General features: G+C 52.7%; 1 protein-coding gene across 26 annotated transcripts in view; it reads right to left on the bottom strand.

The window, feature by feature from the left end:
• TACC2 (transforming acidic coiled-coil containing protein 2) overlaps positions 1-20,878 on the bottom strand; it is a 210,748-nt gene that overhangs the window by 70,411 nt on the left and 119,459 nt on the right. For 2 of the 26 annotated variants that reach the window (XM_025994707.2, XM_025994694.2), the window contains exon 1: positions 9,316-9,654. The exons of 22 other annotated variants lie outside the window; for them this stretch is intronic. In XM_025994707.2, the coding sequence (XP_025850492.2) occupies positions 9,316-9,383 (68 nt within the window). In that variant the 5' untranslated portion in view covers positions 9,384-9,654. Of the gene's footprint in view, positions 1-9,315; positions 9,683-20,878 lie in introns of those variants that run through there. 2 more of the 26 variants (XM_072740285.1, XM_072740284.1) reach the window with 2 other exon arrangements.

Below are 20,878 nucleotides of genomic sequence, written 5' to 3'. Positions count from 1 at the left end.
ACCCCTCTAGGTATGCGCCCCTGAGTATTAGCAATGAGCAACTTCCACCAAGGGTCTGATGAATGGCCAAGAGGAACAACTCTCAGAAGCCGGAGTCCCTTTGATCCAGACTGCTCCTGAAGTTCCAGAGACCTGGACCTGCTCCCCATTAAAGATGGGGCTTACCCGGGAGAGCCCCAGGAAACACGGCTCCTCCCGCAGCGACAGCCACATGTAGGTTGGCAACTTTCACTGTGTCGTTCTGTCCCACTGGATTTTTTTCTCCGGCCCAAAGAGCAGCAGAGCTTTAAAAGATGTCAAGCTTCGGGGATCCCTGGGTGGCTCAGCGGTTGAGCATCTGCCTTCGGTCCAGGGCATGATCCTGGAGACCTGGGATGGAGTCTTGTATCGGGCTCCCTGCATGGAGCCTGCTTCTCCCTCTGCCTGTGTCTCTGCCTCTCTCTCTGTGTCTCTCATGAATAAATAAATAAAATATTTAAAATAAAATAAAAGATGTTAAGCTTCAACCTCAACAAATGGCCTATGTGTAGCCAATTCCCTCTCAGGATGAACAGGGAAAACAGCGACCCTCTTTGGAAACTGATCTTTAGAATATCCCTGAGGAGACAGAAGGAATCAGGAAAAAATGACACTTTAGAGCAAAGACACAAGCTAAGACTCAAGGGAAGGCCAGGGTCATGGGCTGATAGCCCATCACTTTTATTCCCAGATAAATTATCCACTGCATCCCTCTGGAGAGAGAGAATTTGCAATATAAGCTACTTCGCTGCCCTGGAAGGATGCCCTGAACCATGCTTATCAAATAATACAGTCCATCTTAAAATATATTTTTTAGCAAATTGGAAGTTAACAGGACAGAGATTAAAAATGACTACTGGACTCCCTCTGAATAAAGACCAGCACGAAAGGCCCAAGTGGTTGTTTCACAAATGATGTGCTTGTGGGATCTGAAACAACCGTTAAGAATAAGCTCCCTGTGACTTCTAAGATCCTGATGTCTCAGCTCTAAAATTCTCAGACTCTGGGTCTCCGTCAACACCTGGGGGTAAGTGAAGCCTGGATGCTGACAGCAAACTGGCCCCAATAGGGCCTGGGTGGTCAGCTGCACAACAACACAGAGCAAACTGAGGCCAGGGGCCGCCGCCACCACTGCCCAGAGCCAGAGGCTGCTGCTGCCTCTGCTTAAGGACAAAACAGAGGAAACCATGGAAGGGGCGAACCCAGAAACAGCCTTCTAAATCAGGAGGGCTGGCAGGTGCAAAACAAGCTCTGGGAAGTCCCACGACCCCGGCAGGTACTTTCCTACACAGCCGTGGGATGCTTAGTGCAGAAGACCCACCTTCCTGGCCCCTGGAGCTATTCTCCTTTACAAAGGCAAAGAACACAGAAACGAAAGCAATCCACTGCTGTCCACACCCGCCACCCCAGCCTCCTCATAAGCCTCGGTAGCTAAGGCAGCAGCTACCTGGTCCACCCAAGAGGAGCAGCTTCCCAGGTGGAAGGAGATGAAGGCAGACCAGAGACTCCAGCCGAGAGATGGCCGGCGCCAGCGCTGAGCGGAGCAGTGGGGAGCTGGGCGCGCAGTCCTCTAAGGGGAGCAAACCATGCAGGAGGAGAGCAGGGGAGAGAGTAGGGCTGTGGTGCACAGGAAGGAGACAGGCTCCAGTGTCACCAACCGACCTGCCATCAGCTGCGGGCTTCAGTGTGCTTTCTTGGGATGCTCTGGGCAAGAGCATTTAGGCAGTGTCACGCTTCCTGCACCCAGTGGCACTGGCAGGCTCTTGTGACACCACATTGTAGTGACAGGCAGGCAGAGTACTGAGCTGGCTTGTCCCCGTGGCCATGCGTCCAGTCCTCAACGTGGGGCCCATAGAACCTTACCACCCGAGGTCCAGCCAAGCCTCTCCCCACCCCTCCGAGTTCCTGGTTGCAGGGCCCCTCTGCACAGCTCAGTGTGGAGCAGATGTGCCTAGGAGTAAGACTCATTCCATTCCTGTGCCAGTAAGACTCATTCATCTCTCCATGCATTTATTCACTCAACAAGATACTTACTGAGGACGTACTATGTGCTCGGCGCTGTGCGAGATACTGGGGACAAGCATAACAGACAGAATGCTCTCGGGTTGCTTCCACGCTGATGAGAACAGTTAAAAGAGACAAATCAAATAACTAGAAATGCACAGAGTGTTACGAAGAACTCATACACGAGAGGGAGGCAGAGCCGCGGTGTCCCACACAACTGCCTCTGGCCAGACGTGGCTATTTCAATTAAAATTTAACATCCAGTTTCTTGGAGGCACTGCACACATTGCGAGTGCTCAAGAGCCACACGCGGTTAGGTGGCTATCATCCTGGGCAGTGCAGATTATAGAACTTTTCCATCATCCCCCAAGGTCCTACTGGACAGCACGGGAGAGTAACAGCAGGAAAAGCCATCGAGAACTCAGCTGGAGGAGGAGCCAGCCAGGCCAGCACGGCGCAGGATGCTTTGTGGACAACCTACAGCATGTGCAAAGGCTCTGAGGTAGTTGAGCGCTACGTGTTCAAAAGCGCTGATGGGTGATCATTGTGGCAGGAGAAAAGCTGGCAAAGGGAGGTGGGAGGGCCATCCTGCAGACCCCCACGGGGAAGGGGGGACGCAGACACAGAGAAGGGCCACGATCCAGTCTGCTTAAGGAAGAAAGAAGGAGAAGGAAGAGAAGACGAGGCTTCACTATGAGGTTTCCGGATGGAGCGGCTGGCTGGCCGGGGGGCCACGTGCTGAGACGGGGAGCTGGGGTGGGACTGGGTTACTTTGTATACACGTTTTTTTTGTGTTTGAGAGAAGATAAGTCATCAGTTCAGTTTTGGACGCATTAAGCCCGAGCTCTCCATCAGAAAGCCCAGCAGAGATACGAAGTAAGCAGCTGGATGTGCGCAGTGCTGAGAGGAGAGGGAACCGTATCAACCAGAGCGCTCTTGGTACCTAACAGTACTGGAGTCCGTGAGACGTCTTGGGGAGAGCAGAGAGAGACAAAGAAGGTGGCCCAGGCCAAAGACTTGAAGACCCCTGTGCTCATGAACGGTCGTAAGGGTAGGGGACACGGATCCCAGAACTACACCAACCAGCTGTATGACCGGGCGCGGGGGGGGGGGGGGGTCAGCAAACTACAACCAGCTACCTGTTTCTATAAGTAAAGATTTACTAGAACACTGGTTTACCAATTGTCTATGACGGCTTTCGCACTTGAACAGCAGAGTTGAGTTCTTGCAACAAAGACCAAATGGCCTGCAGAGTCTAAAATACTTACTCTTCAGCCTTTGATAGAAAAGGTTTGCTGAGCCCCTGATTTAAACTATCCAGAGGCCTCAGTTTCACCACCTATAAAATGGGAGTGGAAGCGCCTGTCTCATAGGCTTAAGAGATATATCATTTCTATAATGGAAAGCACCCAGCACACACAAGTTTCCGCTAAATCTAGTCTACTCAGCAGAGGGCTACAGAACTTCTCACTCTTGGCTTTGACACTGCAGCATCCAGCTCCGTTCCCGTGTTTGGGGATGCAAACAGCACACACCTGCTCTCTAGAAACAACTGCTAAAGTGAATCTGTAATTACAAACAGAACCAGTGTCATCTGAGCGATTGTTTCCAGCTCAGGATGCCTGTGTATGAGCAAAGCTGACTAAGTCAGCTCTTCCTGGCCAACCAGGCTCCCCCTAAGACTCCTGTCCAATCAGAAACACAAGTATTGGTCCATGAACAATGGGTTTTCATGGAGCAACTGTTTACAATGCCTAAGTCCTCATCATTAATCTTAAGGGGAAAGGATGGAATTATTCAGCATCCTCTGCTTACCCAGGAATTCGGGCCCCGGCTCAGGCAATCCATCTGGCAAGAAGAGCCAATCATATCTCAAGCTAAAGTGGTTCCTAAGCAACCAAAGATACAGCCACAGAAAGAGACCATAGACTGTGGAAAGAAACATGGGGTTAGGGGCCAAGGGTCAATGGGGAAAGAGTGGTCCAGACTTTACTGTCACAGCTGTACCGCTCACAGTCACTCCATAAATATGCCAGTCCTGGCTGCTCACCCTACCATCAGTGGGCACCCCATCCCAGGGCCCCAGCAGAAAGGGAAGGCATGATTCCTCAGACAACCGGCAGCTACCTGGAGGGCCTTGGAATGTTCTTGGCCTGGAGCTCACCTTAGAGAATGCTACTGGTAAACCCCAGAGAGAAAGTAGTAAAGGGGGATCCCTGGGTGGCTCAGCGCTTTGGCGCCTGCCTTCAGTCCAGGGCGTGATCCTGGAGACCCAGGATGGAGTCCCACATGGGGCTCCCTGCATGGAGCCTGCTTCTCCCCCTGCCTGTGTCTCTCATGAATAAGTAAATAAAATCTTAAAAAAAAAAAAAGAAAGAAAGAAGAAAGAAAGAAAGAAAGAAAGAAAGAAAGAAAGAAAGAAAGAAAGAAAGAAAGAAAAAGAAAGTAGTAAAGGGCCACAACAGGTGCCATGCTGGAGATACCTAGAAATGACAGCCGAGGAAAGGACCTGCTATGGACTCAGTGTTTGCGCTCCCCCCAAATAATCTATACATTGAAACTAATCCCTGGTGTGATGGTATCTGGATGTGGGGCCTTTGGGAAGTCATCAGGTCATGAGGGTGGAGTCCTCGTGAATGTTATCAGTGCCCTTAAAAGAAGAGACGGGTCCCTCTTTCTCTCTCTCTCCCCATTGCCCCCCAGCCTCCTCTCTCTCTCCTCCTCCTTCTCCCTCCCTCTCTCCTTCCTACCACAAAAGGACCAAATCTCTGTTCCTTTTCTGTGGTCAGGAAAGCACTGAGGGCATAACCATCTATCAAACCTGGAAGGGGGTCCTCACCAGACACCAAATCCATCAGTGCCCTGATCTGAGACCTTAGCCTCCAGCACTAAGTGTCTGCCGTTAAGGCCCCCGGCCCCCCATCAGTGGTATTTTTGTCTTAACGGACCCGAACTAAGACAGCACCCAGGAGGTTCCTTCAGGACCCAGGCAACTCCTACTGTATGAATAACTGCAGCTTATTCAACATTAGGGGGAACAAACTACTAATTCTGCCCAATGCTAATTTCCAACGTGAGAAATGCTTCCAGAGCTGAGCAGCCGTCTGCAGCCTGCATTAGGGACGCTGTCATTTAAGCTAAATGACTGAGCCAAGGGTCACCTCCAGAAACAAGGCTTTGAAAGAGAGCCACTGAGGCCTAAAGAGAGATTCCTGTCAGGAGCTCCAGCAGCCCTCTCTGGCCCCTTCTGAGCTACTGAAATGCCAGCAATTTCCAGGCACACCATGTCCCCACTTTTGCCACAGTCCGATGCTCCTGTCTTCCGAGTCTTCACAGTCATGGCCCTCCCTCTGAGAAGCCCTCCTGAGGTGACGGGGTGGGCAGGACCAGAGTCACTGGGCCTTTTCAACAGCTACAGACAGAGAGAGAGGATCGGGGGCCACAGGAAAAAGGAAGGGATCAAGGCTCCGCTTCCAAGTCTGTGACCCAGATGGGTGCAGAGGTCCAGCCCCCTAGTGAGGCGGCGCCCATGAGTGCTCCTGGCCTTGGTCACTCTCTCAACTACTGCTCGCATCGCAAAGCCCCGGCCCAAACTCCTCAATATTCCCCCAGTGTACTCTCAACCCATTCTTCCGTCCTGGCAGATGCCACATCCTTCTCTTAGTCTGAGCCTGACCCCTCCACTGTGTACCTGCCACTTTCTATAAACTTCCCTTCCTCTGCCTCCCTGCTCACCACCCACCAGGGGGCCTCACCACCCACCAGAGGGCCTCACCACCCACCAGGGTGTCTCACCACCCACCAGGGAGCCTCACTACCCACCAGAGGGCCTCACCACCCACCACAGGGCCTCACCACCCACCAGGGCGCCTCATCACCCACCAGGGAGCCTCACCACCCACCAAGGTGTCACCACCCACCAGGACCTCACCATCTCCCAGGGCAGGCTACCCTGGTTTTGTCACATTTCTCCACCCAGCCTGGCCCTCCTACTCTGATCTACAGGGGCATGGGTTCCCCTAGCCGATCATGGATCATCGATCAGCATCCATTATCTGATCATCGGGGAGCCTGGGAACAGGGAGGCAGGCTCCAATCAAACAAAGGGTAAAATACTTCACGCTGCTCCACTTAGCAGAAGGCCAGCCGCAAAGGGGCTGCTGCGGAAGGAAGGCAGGAGCGGCAGATCTGAGGCAGATCTGATCGATGGCAGGTCCAATCAATAGCGGAGACCACACTCACTCTAGCACTTCCGGTCCCTTCCCTGCACTTTCCAGCGCTCCAGGCGGGGAAGGGAGTGTTTTCTGCTGTGGACGTCTCCTCTCCCCGCTATCCCTGCTCTGTTTGGAAACAGGGGCTACTGCTGCTTCCAGAACTTCCTTCCCAGACAGGAGAGAAGCAGCCAGAGAAGTGGCCAGAGTTCCTCAGGGACCAGGATGGAGAGAGGACTTAGCTACCTCAGGGCTTCTCAAACTTTCTCAGTCTACAGCTCACCCAGCATCTTTACAAATCTTTGGTTAAAATGGAGATCTGGATCCAGCCAGTCTGGGTTGGGGCCTGAGATCTTGCATTTGTAAGAAGCCCTTAGGGGAAGCTAAGGCAGCAGTTCTGGGACTACCCTGGAAGGAGTCAGGAAAGGGTTAATGTTTGAGCCTCCATCCCTCGGCCCCAACTCCCAGCCTCAGGGCCCACTACCCCTCCAGGCTTCAGGCTTCTACTGGCCACACAGGAGACTCTGGACTAGGGTCTTATCCACCCCACCCCCACCCCCACCCACTGACCCTACTGTGCTCTGTACAGAGTGAGGTCACCAGCCAGGGCTACAAGAGCCACCCAAAGGCACCCAAAACCTGAAATCAAGAGGAAAGAAATCCTGGAACTAAAAAAATTCCCGCAGGCAATTCCAAATCCTGCCTCCCTCTGTCTTTGGGTTTCACTTTTCCACACGGACCCAACTCAGGTCCAACTCTCACCTTTCAGGGGAGAATAAAGAAAAATGGCCTAGATTTCCCCGTGTCATGGACGGTGTATCAGCAGGTGTGCACCCCAAGTCCATCTCTACCCCTGCAACCCTGACAAATAGTGAAAGGCTCTTTTTCACCATGGACCATGTGCTTACTACACTCTCTTGTGTATTATTCACAAGCACACATTTTTAGGTGCATGGAAATACATATTATCATGAAAGGCCTGTGCCTGTACAGAAAAGGGGTCCTCTCTTAATACATTTGTTAAAATCTCTGGACTGGAAGTGAGCAACTCTATACTAGAAAAACAAGCCCTTGTTCTTCAGATGCAGAGATGGGATTTTAGAGAAGAATAGTTGCTGGGAATGGCACCAGCCCCAACCAGTCCCTCTCCATTTTTAAAAACAAAAAGGTTAGGGGGATGGAGAATGGGATCTGTGAATGAGTAAGAGGACTATCCTAAAGATCACTATTTAGAGACATTGCAGAAGTAGCAGTTCGGTGAGAGACGCCTCAGGCTGGTGCATAGGGACCAACTCAACCATGCAATATTGATAAGCAGCTTCCAGCACAATGTGGCCAATCAGCCTGGACTTTTATTGAAACACCACTATCCCCACAGGGCAGTACCTCGGGGCTTTCTCCAAAAACACAGCTTCTGCCTAAAACAGAATCTCCCCAAACTCAGCCCTCAGCCAACAGAATACTGGTCGTTTGTTAACTCCGCAGGGAAAGAGGGCGGGGATGTTGGGGACTGGTGAGCTGAATTTCCAATGGCTGAAGAGCATATTTTCCCAAACATGCGGTCACATTGTCTCTTCTAAATCTCGTAAGCTCTTTGACAGGCGTGAGTCCTGATACCTGCTAAGCTGGTGACTCCCACTGATTAACCGACTTCCGGTTTAGAGACTTTTAATACATAGGTTGAGATTGTTCTTTTCTGCCTAGGCTGGAGCCTTTCATGGTGGTACGCATTTCCACGCATCTAACAATACTACACCCGGACGAAACACAGGGTAGGCGTAGTCCAAGGCCCACGGCATTAAAAAAAAAAAAGGAAAAAGTCTCCAGCTCGATGTGCCTCCCGTGGTAAGACGACGCTTTCCCAAGCTACAAGGATGAAGACAAATGATCAGCGCACACCTGCTCCTAACTATGGTTCGCTGCTAAAGAGACGAGCCTAGAAAACCATGAGGCTCAGCCTAGCATTACATCACCGCACGGAGACAGCTCCTCACTGAAGCCCAGTCGTGGGGACCAGTGAGGAAGCCCCACATGGCACTCAGTCCCTACTACAACACACAGACCAATCCCGGCAAATCTTCTAATCTACACATCAATGGCTCTCGGATCCCACCACTTTACCTACTTCCCCCCCCCAACCCCCCCCCCCCCATCCAGTACTCTATTTGAAACACATTCTTCTCTTTGGGAAAGCAGAGTAGGTAAGGCTGGGATGTGGAGGCCCACTCGGGACACAAGCCTGAGCTGCTGAAAGGTGCCCCCCGCCCCCAGCAGCCAGATCTGCTCACTGAGCCCCATCCTCCAGACACGCCTGGAAAGGAAACGGAGAAAACCGTGCAGAAATGCCAATTCTAACGGACACCCATCCAGGATAAGGGCCACTTCTGAGCACACCAGCTCTGTGGTTTAGAGAAAAGATCGGATTCCTGAATCAATCAATGCACAGCCAAACCCTGCCTGGACCAGTGGACCAATGACGAGACTTGGGCTGGCTTCACTAATAATAGCAAGCAGCCTTGTCCTCGACAGTGTTCAGCGGAGTGAGTATGGATGCCTAGGCTAAGAGGACTGAATGTCTCCCAGCCTCGATCCACGCCATCTGCCCTGCCACGCGACTGGCTGCCCCTAAACCGGTCTGTCTCCATGGGCACCAAGCTGCCACACTTAAGGGTTCTTCCCAAGAGGCCCTTGTTGATGCCCGGCTGTTCCCTGGCAGGAAATACCACTGTGCTGGGGGGGGGGGTGCAGAGTTAAGATGCTCATGGCAGGGAGCCCCGGAACATGCAGTGGGCTGCTGAACACCTGAGGTCCAATGCCACGGGGTCATTTTTGCGCCCCCTACCCCGCCCCCGAGGAGGGGTAGTACCCTGGGGCTACCAGATGCTCTTTGCAGAGGGAGCATCAAATGCTGGGGGAGCAGCCACCAGGCGAAGCCGTGCAAGGCTGCCGGGAATTCTGGGCCAGCCGCGGCTCGGGGCTGCAGCGGCGGCAGGAGAGGCGACACTAACAAAGCCCGGGCAGCCTCGCCTCCTCCCGGGGAGCGGAGGGGGGGGCTCCGGGCCGGCCCCCGCGGAGCACTTACATTGCCTCGGAAGCCTCCAGGTTCGGGTCGCTGGCTGGGACTGGCTGCAGGGACTGCGACCCTCCCATCCTCGCTGCGCCCTGGCGAGCAGACTAGCCGCGAGCGGGGCCAGCGTCCTGGCGCGACTCCTCGAGCCGGGGGCCGGGGCGGACCGGCCGGCGGCCGGGGCTGCTGCACTGCAGATGGGAGCAGCCGCTGGCATCCGTGGCGGCGGCGGCGGCGGCGGCGGCGGGGCGGCGGGAGCTGCGGCCGAGCCGGCCGGGGAGCGAGCGAGGGAGCGACGGAGCGAGGGTGCGCGCCTCCCAGTGCGCGCGAGGGCGGCCGTGCGCGGCTCTGCCCGGGGCGCGCGTGAGCGCGGGCGCGGGGTGGTCCAGGCGGGGCTGCTCCTAACCCCGGCGGCCGGCTTCTGTGTGCCACTCGGTGATGTCATCACCGCCGAGCAGCCCCGACGCCCGCATCTGCACAAAGCTCCCCCGCCGGCTCCGGAAACGGGGTGGGGGAGGGCGAAGACCCTCCCTCGGCCCCCACCCACGGGGCCTCCCCCAGCCTCGCCCCCCACCGCCCCCCATTGTGTGGCTTTGAAATGCAAATGCACGGCACGCTGGGGAGCCCCCCGGGCCCTCCCCACTGGAGGGAGGGGCGTGGTGGTCACGGCAGGGCGGATGCAGACAGAAGTGGGGGTATTCTCACCCCGAGGAAGGGAATGCACGTTCCCGCCCCAGCGTGCGTGTGCAAGGGGAGCCGCAGGTAAACAGGCTGCGGTGCGCAGTGTGCAAGACGTGTGCGGTTTGCCGCTGCCCGCTTCTGCCTCCTTCAGGCCGGTGGCCGGGCCTGGAGCTCGATGAGCCTCATCCCTGCTCACAGCGAACCCAGGCCCGGCCTCCAGTGTGCTCGCACCATCGGTGGAGGCTGCGGGGTGCGCAGGGTGGAGAGAGAGCAGCACGGGGCCTGCAACCCCATCTTCGCCCACCAGTTCTCTACGGGGAAGCCCTGAGCAAGGGCTCATCGGAACCAGAGGCCAGGCGAGCTGGTAAGCCCGCGAGGTGTCCAGGGAAAGGCAGCTTGCTGGGACCTGCAATCAAACGGCCCATCTCTGTGATTCCAAAAGCACCCCATGCCCTGCTGAGGGCAACAATGCCCACCCAGCCAGGTCCCCCACCTAACAACAGGTAGCTCAGGAAGGTTCAAGGCTTGGGCTCCTGGGCCTTCTCACCAAAAGCTTCTACAGAAGGGTTTTACCTCTCACAGGTTCAGAGGTTCGGGGCACACCTGGGGGCCTGACCATTTGCCTCTGCTCTACTTTCCATGCAACTGTATTCTGAGCTCCGAAGGCAGACTGACAATTGAATTAAAGTGAGCCCCTGGGGCTAAGTTGAAAACCCTTCTACACTTTCCCTGGCAGGTCTTCACCCCCTGGTGCAGTAAGCTTAAAATGCATCTAAACTGTGGCCAAAAGAGAAATAAAACGAAAACAGGACTGCTCAAAGCATTTTAAAATTTCCTCCAATACACGGTGAGTGTTTTCTCAAACTGTGGCAAGGATGTTTGGACAGGGACTTTTGAGGTTGCGGCTCAAAATGTCAGGATGGTTCTAAACGTCTTGGTGGGCTGACGTTCTTCTGTGCCTGTTTAAGATCAGTGTCAAACAAAAAGCCAGAAAAATCCAAACTCTTTCCCAGGACACATGAAATTTCCAGGAAATACTGAGACTTTTGCATTTCCATGAAGATGGCTGATGACTGTGTCAGTCTCCTGGAGAGTCACCATCAGGGTGGCCTGGTGAGGCTTGCTCCAGAAAGTGTCCCCAGGGAAGCCATCACTCACTGTCAGGGCAGGGTGTCATCTGGGGGCAGGGATCCTGTGATACGTTGGCCTCCAGCACCTGAGAGTTGGTTTCCCCTCAGAAAGCAGATCTCTTGGGTCCCGTGGGCAGTTGGGAGTCCAAGCAACCACATTATGTGGAGCCGAAACTTTCATAAGCACTAACGTAGACTTAGTTTTTTGAGGAAAGGGACCCCTTCCCTGGGGACGGAGAGTATGGCCTTGAGCCAAAGTTGGCAGAACCACAATCAGAACCCATCTGCTTTTTTGTTCATGACACATGAAAGCACAGAACAATCCAAGAGTCCTCACCCTCAGCAGGTAGGGGTTGCCTGCAAAAGCAGGAGAAAGCTTTGAAATGAGCTGGGAATTCCAATCCTGACTTCTTTCTCATTATGGGGTAGCCTAGAGCCAACCGCTCAACCAGCCTAAACTCTGCTTCCCCAGCTGGCAGAAGAGAGAAAGCATCTACTTTGCAGGGTATTGGGAAATTAAATCAAATAATACACACATACATGTATATATGTATATATATATATACATATACATACATACATACAGTCCCACGAGCAGGCCCCTAACTGGTGCTGTGCAGTGCTAATTTTCTTTCCTTCTTTACGAGAAGCATTTTCCCCTAAGTAAGTGCCATTAAGGAAATGAGGAAGCAGTAAAATGAAGTGCTTTGATTTAGAACCCCAACAACTCAAATGTCATGACACACTGATACTTCACTTACGCTGCCACCAACTCCGTGATGCCTACACCACCACCGAGAACCAGGGGAGAGACCAGTGCTACGTGGGGCCTGGTGATGCCACAGAATACCGCACGTGACGAGTTGCACAGTGTGCTTACACAAGAGCTTCTCACGCCCTCACTCGGGACCTCTTGATGCTCAGTTTATACATACTTAAAACATATTTGCTCATCTAGTAATTCAGCCAACAGAAAAACGGAGGGAGGGAGAGTATTCCAGAAGACAAGGGCTTGCCACGGGTTGCAAATGTGCTTCCCCCACCCCCTTCTCCCTCTCCTCCAGGTGAGGACACGGCAAGAAGGCTGTCTTCTGCAAAACCAGGAAGATGGCTCTCGCTGAGAATCCAGCCACACTGTCACCCTCGCAGCCTCCAGAACTGTGAGCAGTACGTGTTTTTGTTTGTGCCCCCCAGACCACATTGGTTTTTGCTACAGCAGCCCATGCTGATCAAGACAAGGTGCTGAAGATACACAGATAGGAAGGACCAAAAGGACCGACTGACAAGAAGCAAAAAGACAGTCAGACCAAGGGAACCCGAAACCAAGGTCCAGGGCCCTGTGACCTCGTATCAGTGCTCTGTGGACCCAGCCCTGGGTTCTGGTCATCCACAGGGACTGCTCATGACACAGACACCACCCCCTACACTGCACTCCTGCCTGTCACTGCCCCCCCCTTCCTTGCCTCCTCCCCGTCCCACCCCAAATCATTCCACAAAGGTTCAATCATGGGTTCGCACAGTGAGAAAGCACAGATTCCATCTGGAATTACTAAAATGCATGCAGTTAGTGCTCCTAGCACTTGCTCCCCCAGTACTCACACTGCACTGAGCACCGCCTCAGGCCACGATCCGGGCTGAGGCTACATATGCCATGCCATGGCTCCCCTCTGCTGACTCCGGGCCTTTCTCCCAGAAGGGGCTGCCTTCGCATGGCCCAGCTGCTCCTCCCTTCCTTACCACCTCTTCATTCCCAGCCCATTCTCCAGAATTTACCCTGGCTGCCCCAAGCAGAACATTTCCCCTCCAGAGCAAACCAGTAATCTCTGGAACTTCTAACTTCTAACTGCAATGAGATCCTAAACTCAGCCCCTCTTGGGGCTTTTGGACCATAGCACATATATTCTGGGACCCTGATGGCAGGCTAGGCCCACTTAGACAGGCTTTACTACCAACCCTCCTGGTGACATCTCCCAGACACCCTAGAAACCTGGGTAAATCAAGGGGTGCACCCATCATTTCTAACACAATTAGTAATTTAACACATCTTAATGCACTTGCCATGTACCCAGCCTGTAAGTGTTTAATGAGTCTATCAAGTCTCTGTAACTGAGAGATAAATTATATGGTAGAGATTAAATCCCACCAAGGTCCAAGGGATTGAGCCACAGTCCAGAAGGGCGAGCAACGTGAAGCACCTCTGACAGCCCGAGACAAACAAACTTGAGCGGCTCTATCTTTGCCTGTGGCCTCAGAGAAGTCTCCAGTTGCCATAGCAGCCACACTCTCCAAACAGGACCAACGGACCCCTGCACTGCTAATTAGCCCAAGCACACACGCTGAAGAAAAGTAGGTCAGATCACAGAAAAAACCCATCTGGAGAGCACTAAGAATGTAAACACAGATGGAGAATGGCCTGGGTCCTGTTTCTTTAAGTCCCCGGTCTTCACCACTGTCCAAAATCCCGGGGTGGGGCCTAGGGGGGGGGAGGCTACACGAAACCATGTGGACCCTCTCTTTCAGGAGTCAAACTTGAGCCAGGCTCCATCCGACAGTACCATCAACTGCCTGCTTGCAACTTTCTCCTCCGCCCAAGGCCCCAAAAGTCCAACCCCTGTCTCAGTACTCTGTGCTCCCTGCCCTCCCCCTAGGGTTCCACCTGGTGGCAGCTCTTCCATCTCAGGCCTCCCATGTGGCCTGAGTTCAGCACCTACATGTGAACATGACCCTGAGACCAGCAGGTCCAATGAACAGGACCAAGTGTGGGCAAGAGTGGCACACTTCAGGCACGCTCCCCGCCAGGTTTTACAGATCTAGGATCCTCTTCCATGGGCTTCGGAGACACATCTCTGATGTCACACAACCTTGCTCCAAAAGCTGACAGCGGCCCAATTCCATATCCTGGCCTTGATCCTATGACTCGCTCCACCCTGTCCTTGAGCAGAGCCAGGGTCCTTCCTGTGACCGCAGAGCCAAGGAGGTGCCCCACCCCACTTTTCCCAGTTCTCTCAATGCCTCCTGGGGTATCAGTCCTAGCTCCGGGTCAGTTCCTGGGAGGGTCAGTCCCGGCAGGCCCTCAGACTTCTCTCAACCACTGGAATGTCAGAGCCTTCGCACTTCCTCATCCTATTCATCCCACTTTTTCCATGCGCCTGCACCTGCACTCTACTTTCCAGCCATGCAGCAAGCCCTACACGCAGCCAGGGCTCCATAAACATACGGGGGTGACACCTCAGGGGGCGTGGGAGGAGGTCCTGGCAAAACTCTTCAATTATCCGGGGCGCCTGGGTGGCTCAGTTGGTTAAGCATCTGCCTTCAGCTCAGGACATGATCAAGCTCCGCATTGGGCTCCCTGCTCAGTGGGAAGTCTGCTTCTCCTCTCTCTCTCTCTTGCTCACTCTCTCAAATAAATAAATAAAATCTTTACTTATTTATTTTTAATAAAATCTTTTTAAAAAAAAAGTCTTGAATCATCTGATGAACAGAGAAAGGGGAGAAGACTAATGGGTTTCTTTCATTTCTGGGGCCACAAGAATCTATTCATCTTCTAGACTCCAACGTTCAACCTCACATCCTCGCCCTTAGGAGCCAGAGTGGTTTCCTCGGGCTGAAGCACAAGCTCAGATAAAATCCCATCTCTTCCAGGAAGTTCATTCCCTTTCTTTTTAGAAAGGGCTGATCTACTGTATGTTTTCCTTGCCACCTTCACCATATCTACCCATGAGACCTTCCAGAGTTCCTTCCAAGCAAAGACGGCTCCAAACACTACCCTTTGTGGGGTAAGTCCTTTCAATTCTGTCATGATCGAGAATGGAGGTTGAGGGTTTTACTGTCGCACCCAGAGAGGCACCCCAAGATGTGCCGGAAAAGAAAGAGAGATGAGACACACTTTTACTTCAAAATTAAGAACGCAGGTTACAATGTTAGTCTTTGCTTCCTACAAGAAGGCAGGCAGGCTGGTGCGGAAAACGCTAGGTCTACGCAAAACTTTAAGTGAGTGCCCAGAAGTCTCATCACGTGGAGGAGGAATCAGTAACATAACGCCAAGTCCAAGAAGACGAAATGAGAGCCTCAACATCCTTCTGTCTTTACCGAATTCATTCAGCTCATTTGAGATGGAAATGCAGGAGAACTCCTGGGATCACTTTTTAGGAAACAGACCCTACCTAAATTTAGAAAGCACTTAGGCTTGCAATTCAAGAGACCATAGAAGAAATTCGGCTAGAAAAGGTGTATGGAAGCCAGAAGAGGTAACGTTGTTCCGGAAGTATTTGTTGGAATAAGCTTGGCCCTAAGTTTCCCGACAGCCAAAGCGAAAAGGGCAACAATCGTGATCAGTCACAGAATTCATAAAACCCAGCGGGTTCAGGGAAAAAAAGGAAAAGGCCACTCCATGGATGAGCAGGTGCCCTGTGACTGACATTCTCAACCTATTCTCTCCCGCGGGTCCTCTGCCAAGAGACCCTTCTGCCAACGTAACACCAATGTCATGGGGCGGCTTCTGCAGGCAGAGCAGTGAGTACTCAGCCCCCCCCCCCCCCCGTCCCCCCAGGCACTCGGTAACATCAGAAAGCCAAGAAGTTCCCAGAGGACAGATTTCCAGTTGCTCCATCCGGAGGAGAGCGTCCCCAGCATCTGTGTTGCCACGGCAACAAGGTTATGGAGGAGGAAGCAAGGATCAGCCTGATGGGGATGATGGGCCACGGAGCAACCACTTACAGACTCGGTCCTCCCCTCCCACAGGGAAGGAAGCCCTCCTGGCTTCAAAGTGGCCACCAGTCGTCTCTCGACGACCATCAGGCAAATACCCCGTGCTGCCAACTGCAAAGGAAGCTAAAACCTGGGGGAACACGCAGGACACCCTAAGTCAGAGAAACAGATTCTGGAGAAGCCGTGACAGCCGGCCATCGGTGAACCACCAGAGGGGATCGGAGGGATGAAGAAGGAGACAGCTTCGAAGAGGGAATGTCAAGATCAAGATGCTGAGAGAAGCCCTTCAGAAAACTCTTAAAGCCCCCATGGGTGTATGGAGAAGGGACTCGCGTGTGAGGGGAGGAACTCGCAACCCTGAAACTCAGGCAGTCACCCAGGGCTGGAATGCTTTGTTCCTTCTGAAAACGAGCATATGGTAATCATGACCTCCTACATCTTGTTATATATACAACTAACCATTTTCATAATTTCTCATTTCTTTCTCAAGGTAAAGTCACAGCTAAACCCTTTCCACGCTGTGACCATAAGACTTTGACTTATTGGGCACCTGGGTGGCTCAGTGGTTGAGCGTCTGCCTTTGGCTCAGGTCGTGGTCCTGAGTCCCGGGGTGCCAGGATCGAGTCCCACATCAGGCTCCCCGCAGGGAGCCTGCTTCTCCCTCTGCCTCTGTGTGTGTGTGTGTCGCTCGTGAAAAAATAAATAAAATAAATAAAATCCTCCAAAAAAAAAAAAAAACCTTTGATTTATTACATGGGTTCATTTTAAGTGGCCTTTCTCAGGTAATAACTGTCTTTGGAGAATCCAGACCTGTTCCTCTGACTAGTTTTATAAACTAGGTTTAAGGTCATAGGCAAAAACAGGGTGGCCCAAGGCGGACGTGGGTCAAATAAAACTCTGACCTCCAACATTCAAGCTCATACTCAGGAATAAAGTCAAGTTTCACTCAAACTTGGGAAGAAGAGAAATAATTGACGTGCCTGGACCTTTCTTTCTTTCTTTCAGATCAAGAACACAGCCGGTGTTATCCACCTTTCTTCTCAGGGAAATATTTCCAAGAACAGAAAAGTCTGTAAGTACTTTTCAGGGCCTGTTAAGAGAGCTTAAATACTGTATTCGGTTTGAATGTTGATGTGTTAATCCACTGAGTTCCTCTAGAGCTTATGCTGACTGGTTTTAGAGGCACCTCGGTGGGAGGCGGGGGGGGGGGGGGGGGGGGGGGCAGATCTTTTAAGAAAAACAAGCAGGTGTAAACAGAGATGGGACCTCCCAGCTGCCAAAATCAGCAGCAAAGCAGGTTTCTTTCTTTCTTTTTTTTTTTTTTTTTAGCAAAGCAGGTTTCTAAGGCCAGACTGGAGAAACAGGTTGAGAACATCAGGTGCCCCTTCTGCGTGGGGAGAGGGTTCCTCCCCATGGCTCCAGGGAGGCCTTTTGGGGTGGCAATGCTTCCAAGATGAAAACACAAACAGGCATGTTCAGAAGCTCAAGGTGTCTTGCTCCTTCCCTCACTGGAAACAGAGAGCGGGTCCTGGTGAGGTCCCTGGCCGGAGCAGCGGCCCCCTCACCAGGCAGGCCACCCGTCAGCTAGTCTGGGGGGCATTGCTTTCCACGCCTGAACAGCAGTGACACCCAGCCTGCCATGGGGCTGCCCTACTTGGGAGCAGCGCAGTGAAAGCCAGGAGCTGAGGACCAGAACTGCTGACTCAAGGCTCCAGGATAGAACAGAAATCCAGAACGGCTGGGCCAGAAATAGCACCCATGAGCACCTACTGATAGCATAATTAGCATAACGTTTGAGGAGACAGTGAACGAGTAAGTGCGTGGGTGTGAGTGTAGCCACATGCGTGTGCACAGACGTGCCTGCGTGCACAGACATGCGTGAGCTCGTGTGTGCATTACCCAGCCCTAAAAATATTTCCCTTTTCATGACCATCCCAGTGGGCCTGTCTGTGTAATTCCCCCTGTACCCTGTCTAGTCGTCACTGTAACTGTGTCTGAAGATAAGGGATTATTTTCCCTAAATACTCCGATTTTTAGGAATTGATTTGTCCATGTGAAGCCAATCTTGCCGTGACAACAGACTGACCCAATTCCTGCCTCCTCCCCATGGCTTTAAGGAAGTGTGGGAGAGGCACCACCACGTTTCCTAGCAGCTCTCAGAGGCTGCTTACGGATTCTGACGCAGCGTAAGTGCATATGGTACATTTACATGGTTTTGCATCTCGTTAAGTTATTAATCCAGAAAGAGATGAAGGGTTCCTGCTTTGTGTGAGCATTTCCACCATGTGGTGACAGCCCAGCCTGGGACACATGCCTCCGATCGCCCACATGGGGTGGCTCCTTTGTTTCTGGGAGGCCAACTTCTCTCTCCAAAAGGGCCTGCTCTGACCCCTTCATCCTAGGGTAGTTCCCCCCCCGCCCCCCCCCCCCCAGCATCCCCAGCATCGTTTCTCCTTAAGAAAAAAGTCTGAGGGGTGCCTGGTGGCTCAGCAGTGGAGCAGCTGCCTTTGGCTCAGGGTGTGATCCTGGAGCCCCGGGATCGAGTCCCACATCAGCCTCCCTGCATGGAGCCTGCTTCCCCCTCTGCCTGTGTCTCTGCCTCTCTCTCTCTCTCTGTCTCACGAATAAATAAAATCTTTAAAACAAAACAACACAAAAGAAACAAGTCTGAGAGGTGCCTGAGTGGCTCAGTCAGGTAAGCATCTGCCTTCAGCTCAGGTCATGATCTCAGGGTCCTGGTCAAGCACTGCTCAGTGGCGAGCCTGCCTCTGCCTCTCCCTCTCCCTCTGCCCTTCCCCCCTGCTTATGCTCTCTGTCTCTCTCAAATAAATACAATATTTTAAAAAAAAAAGAAACTAGGCAAGGTAGAAGGGCTCAGACCATGCCCCCCACATGCCCCATGGAATGCCCAATGCTTAGCCCAGAGCCAGGAACATGGGAGGCTCTCAACTGCTATGTGGACATAGGGCTGGGGGGACAGGCCTGTAATTAGGGACATAGAGGAGAGAGGTCGAAACTGAAATTCTTTCCAACTGAGGCCAGAGCTTAAGAAGAACCACTGAAGCAATCCTAGGACTTCCCACTGCTGTCACCTGCAAGGCCCAGAGCCATGCCCTCCAACTTCCCCGACCTCAACACCACCCCACACTGACAAGTCTTGCTTTTTGTGTGTGTCACTTGGGGGGAGGGGAAGGCTGGGTGCCCAGCAATGACATTTGAATTAAAATCTCTTCCTCATTCACCTAATTCAGAAAGATTAATGGCGAACAGGGTAAACTGCTCATTTACCTGAATCTTTAAACTGACCCGAATAAGTTACCAAGCCCCTCTGGTCCTCTGTGTCCTCATTTGTGCAATAAAAATAAACAGGCCTTTCCCACCAACGTGGATATCACCAGGTTTAAACGAAATCAAAGAGAAGATTCTTAGTACAGCTGTGCCAGGCATACAGCAAGTGCTCAATATGTGTCAGCTGTGGCTGCTGCTGTGGCTGTGTCATGAAAAACCAAGGAGTCACTCTGTCCCGGGGAGAACTCGGTGTCCCTGCCCCAATGACTCTCATAGCAGCCCCGGGACACCAAGTCCAGAGCTCCTCATTCAGCTGGCAGGCTTCCTGGAGGAGGAGTCTTCTGAGACACTCAACCCAAATGGTTCCCACCACAGCTTTGCTCTAGGAGCTTGTGACCTCAGGCAAGGTCCTGACTTCACTGGGCTCATTTTGTCCACCTTTATTTTGTTTTAATTTTATTTATTTCTTCATGAGACAGACACAGAGAGAGGAAGAGACACAGGCAGAGGGTGAAGCAGGCTCCATGCAGGGACCCTGATGCGGGACTTGATCCCGCAACCCCGGGATCAAAGGCAGATGCTCAACCACTGAGCCACCCAGGCATCCGTTTGTCCACCTTTAAAATGGGGCCAATAAACTTGGGAGGGAGAGGAGCCCCAGTATCTAAACTTGAGAAGGGTCACAGGACCCTACGGTTTGCAAAGCTACCAGGCAGTCATGCTCATTGAGATGGATTTTTATTTTTTATTTTTTTTTCCTTTAGAGATGGATTATTAAAGTCGGGAGCAGGGGGACTTATTTGGGGGCACAAAGTGGGCAAGTCATCCCCAAAGAACCAGCTGTGCTTTGCTCTTTAGCCAGGAGATGAAGAGCTGGGACTGCATGCTGGATGGGAGCACATGGGGGGATGATGTCCCTCCCCTACTGAGCCCCCACTTTGGGTAGCATGCAGAGGAAATGCTGGTGCAGAGCCCAGAGCCCTGGGAGCCCCAACCCAGAATCACAGCCAGCCCAGGAATCCCCATCCCTGCACAGTCCCCTCAGGAGAGTGTGGCTGCCATCTGCAAGAGTCACTGCTGCATCCCCAGCTGCAGCTTCAGAGGCCTGCACAGAACAGAAGCTCAACAAACATTCACGAACATTCATGAGCAAATGAAGGAAGGAGGGCACGCAAGCCACACAAGGATTCAGATCCACACAATCCCCACAGCCACTGCCCAAGTTCAGGCCACCATCACCTCCCACCTGGACCACGGTGACCTCCGGCCTCCCCTCGCCACTCATCCTCCCCTTGGCCATCGGAGATTTTCCCCACAGCTAAACTTGGTCCAGACTCTCCCCTGCTTTAAAAGGGAAGATGAGGGACCCCTGGGTGGCGCAGCGGTTTGGCACCTGCCTTTGGCCCAGGGCGCGATCCTGGAGACCCGGGATCGAATCCCACGTCGGGTTCCCGGTGCATGGAGCCTGCTTCTCCCTCCGCCTGTGTCTCTGCCTCTCTCTCTCTCTCTCTCTCTCTCTCTGTGTGTGTGTGTGTGTGTGTGTGTGTGACTATCATAAATAAATAAATAATTTAAAAATGTTTAAAAAAATAAAAATAATAAAATAAAATAAAATAAAATAAAATAAAATAAAATAAAATAAAATAAAATAAAAGGGAAGATGGGGGCAGCCCTGGTGGCTCAGCGGTTTAGTGCTGCCTGCAGCCCAGGGCGGGATCCTGGCATCCTGGGATCGAGTCCCACGTCGGGCTCCCTGCATGGAGCCTGCTTCT

Source organism: Vulpes vulpes, chromosome 15 (assembly GCF_048418805.1).
Source record: "Vulpes vulpes isolate BD-2025 chromosome 15, VulVul3, whole genome shotgun sequence".
NCBI lineage: Eukaryota > Metazoa > Chordata > Mammalia > Carnivora > Canidae > Vulpes > Vulpes vulpes.
The sequence above is the reverse complement of the archived record's forward strand: the minus strand, read 5'-3'. Positions and strand labels throughout refer to the sequence as shown.